The sequence below is a fragment of the Daktulosphaira vitifoliae genome, unplaced genomic scaffold (genome assembly GCF_025091365.1).
Source record: "Daktulosphaira vitifoliae isolate Bord-2020 unplaced genomic scaffold, ASM2509136v1 Scaffold_4, whole genome shotgun sequence".
Lineage (NCBI taxonomy): Eukaryota > Metazoa > Arthropoda > Insecta > Hemiptera > Phylloxeridae > Daktulosphaira > Daktulosphaira vitifoliae.
Genome location: NW_026099575.1, coordinates 42875860 through 42878867, shown reverse-complemented (window position 1 = coordinate 42878867; position 3008 = coordinate 42875860). Strand labels below are relative to the sequence as shown.

Genomic DNA, 3008 nt, shown 5'->3' with positions numbered 1-3008 from the left:
TTACCGTGCTCAGCTGATACTCCGGATTAGTTGTGAGTGTCAAAAGGCCGCTGTTGTAGGAAGGGAATAAAAGTAACACCTAGGTATAAGGTGCAGATGAAGTGCAAGACACAAGTACTATGAAATGTCGAGGATAAGAGTAGGTAGGTTAAAAAAGAAAAAAGACTTGAATTAATGCAGTAAGTCGGACAGCAACAACCGAGTACTGAGACTGATAAATGACACGAAGCACTGGAGTCGACTGACCACGTTGGGCAGTATTTTTGGGTTTTTATAATTATTCTGACGATTGCCAATTTCGCAATATATATTAATTGTTAATTCATTAGTCCTTAAAAGCGGATGTGCTGCCTGTATTTTATTATAATAAATTCTTACAATAATGGTAACGTGACAATATCACAGAATCAATGATCAAAATACAGAAATATAAAAAGATAGCTAATATTTTAGGGTATAAAAAGTGTGTACCATCATATATTATTAACTGTGAATAGATCTACTTAACAGAAATAGTTAGGTCACGTCCGGCGTGATGGAGCGATTGGAATAAGTATTTGGTTGACGTTTATGGTTTAGTTGACTAATGATGATAATCGAAGGTTTTTTAATGAAATCCAAAAGAGCTTGGATAACTAAAAAGATTTCCTTTAGTCTAAATTGTTCAAGAGTGAAAAAGGTAATGCAGAATCTGATGATTGTCTTGTTAAACAGATTGGTATGTTGGAGGTGAAATTATCTTCTAACGAAAAGTCTCTTGGTATTTTGGATACAAGCAATACTTTTTTAGAAGACTTTTAAAGACAATGTAGTAGTGCTACATTAGCCATCAGGGTGACGACTTCAAAATCCGCTGCGTGGTACAAGTCTTCACCACTCAATATACAGAATAACATTAAGAGATACTTAACAACATCTATATCATTTTAAAAAGATAATGTGAGTCATATATTAGCAAAATTACGTATATCTAAGAAATTCTTTTTTTAAAATTTTTTTTTTTTTTTACTATATTAAAGAAACATATAGCTATAGTTAATCGTTAATCGGTCAAGAAAAAGTAAAAATTTTAATCTTTAATCATATAAAATTTGATTTGTGTTTTAATGAAGTTTTTCACTTTGAATAGTAAATTTAAACACTTGATGACATCATAAAAAAAATTGTTTTAAAGTCTAAATGTTAATGTGTCAATACATTAAAATCTAATTTTGTTTCAAAAATAACATTATTTTAGTTTAAATAATTAATATTTGCACTATTTCAGTATAAATTGTAAAACATTATATGTAAAATGACACAGCTAGAATTTAAATATTTGAATAATTTATTTCTAAATTGTTATTTTCTGAAGTAAAAAAATCATTGTAATGCATTTGAAAACTATACTAATCTTTTGTTCATTTTGTTTTTTTACCGGAATAATAGTAAGTCAATTCCAACTTTTATTTATTTATTTATTAAATATGATAATTTTATATTTAAAGAGCGAGGGACTTAACGTATTTCAAATAAACCTCTTTGAATACTTGATAACGGATTATAATATTGGTAGATCCATTGAAAAAATACAACATGCATTATTTTGTCATGATATCGAAGAGACTTACAATGATTATAACCTTGATGGTAATTTATAATTAATATAATTTTTAGCTTTAGATTTACTGACACGATTTTTTCAATATATTCGCCAATTAATGTACTTTGTTTAGTTTTAAATTTATTTAGAATATAAAAAAAAAACTCAACCCAGTAGAGTGGGGTCGCGGCGCAGTGGTGACGTGGCATTGTTAGGTCTAGTATAGATTTAATCTGGCAGTGATTAAAATCACTATCTATAAAAACGCTTCGATGTAAATCTGTAGATAGTGTTTAATTTTAAGAAATTGGTGGATTACTACAAAAGCAACGTGATATCCTAATTCCTTATTTTTATCCTTATTACATGTTTTATGATTTATAAGTGTAATATATGTATAAATATTTATTATAGCAATTAAGTATAATATAAAATTGATATTCAATAATTTAGTAGTGTATTTTTTACGAGAAATTATAAAAAATTATAAAGTAGTTAAAACTTTTATGGCAAACGCATATAAAAGTTAAATTTCTTGTTGCAATATTTAAAAAAAAAAGTTGTATGTTATTTATAAATAAATTTACTGGTTTAGAAGCAATTTTCTTCCGAGACCAAAATATACTTGTCTAAACCCATTTTTGCGCCAATTTCAAATCTGCAATTAAAGTTTAGCATATGGCCTAAATAATAACAAAATCCTTCTAATTAATATAACAAATATTTATGTTTGATTATTATTTTAAGTCTGGATTAATCAATACATATAATTTAATTACGAATAAGTTGAAAAGTTCTACTTTCTATACGCATTTTAAGGTTTGAACCCTCCTGTAAAAAGAAAAATTATTCGATTTAAAATAAATATATGTCTAATGAAAGAAGTATATAAATAGAATTTCTCATTACAAAATGGTACTGAAACAATACATTTTTCAAAAAGTTATAGAAATATTAAGTTAAAAATGTAAAAAATGAAATTGGAAATTTGAGCACAAAAATAGCATACGGTAGTCATTTTCATCGTTAAGACAACATAAAGTCCTAATTTTTTTTTTCTATATTACATTAGGCTTAATTAAAGTGTTTACATAAAAGTGTCAGTATTTCTGGAATACTTTCAAAAGTTAAGTCGAAAAAGTTAATTTTTTTGAAAAAGTTGTAATTTTGTATCCCTCTTGTAAAAGAAAAGGGTCAAATTTATAAAAAAAATTTTTCAAAATAATATTTTAATTGATATAGATTCGTGAATCTAAAAAAAAATGTACATTAATTTGGTCTTTTTTAAAAAAGTTATGGCAATTTGAAATAAAAACAAAAAACCAGCACAGTAAAAATTAAAATTGAGTATTTTCACACAAAAGTCCGAATTTTATTTTTTCCATAATAAAGTATATTACATTAACTTTAATTTAAGATATACATA

At 25.8% G+C, this 3008-nt stretch overlaps 1 protein-coding gene across 1 annotated transcript in view; it reads left to right on the top strand.

The window, feature by feature from the left end:
- The first annotated feature begins 1288 nt into the window (after positions 1 to 1288).
- LOC126905982 (uncharacterized) overlaps positions 1289 to 3008 on the top strand; it is a 102837-nt gene continuing 101117 nt past the window's right edge. Inside the window, exons 1-2 of the mRNA XM_050686200.1 lie at positions 1289 to 1427; positions 1488 to 1629. Of these exons, the coding sequence (XP_050542157.1) occupies positions 1371 to 1427; positions 1488 to 1629 (199 nt within the window). The 5' untranslated portion in view covers positions 1289 to 1370. The remainder of the gene's footprint in view (positions 1428 to 1487; positions 1630 to 3008) is intronic.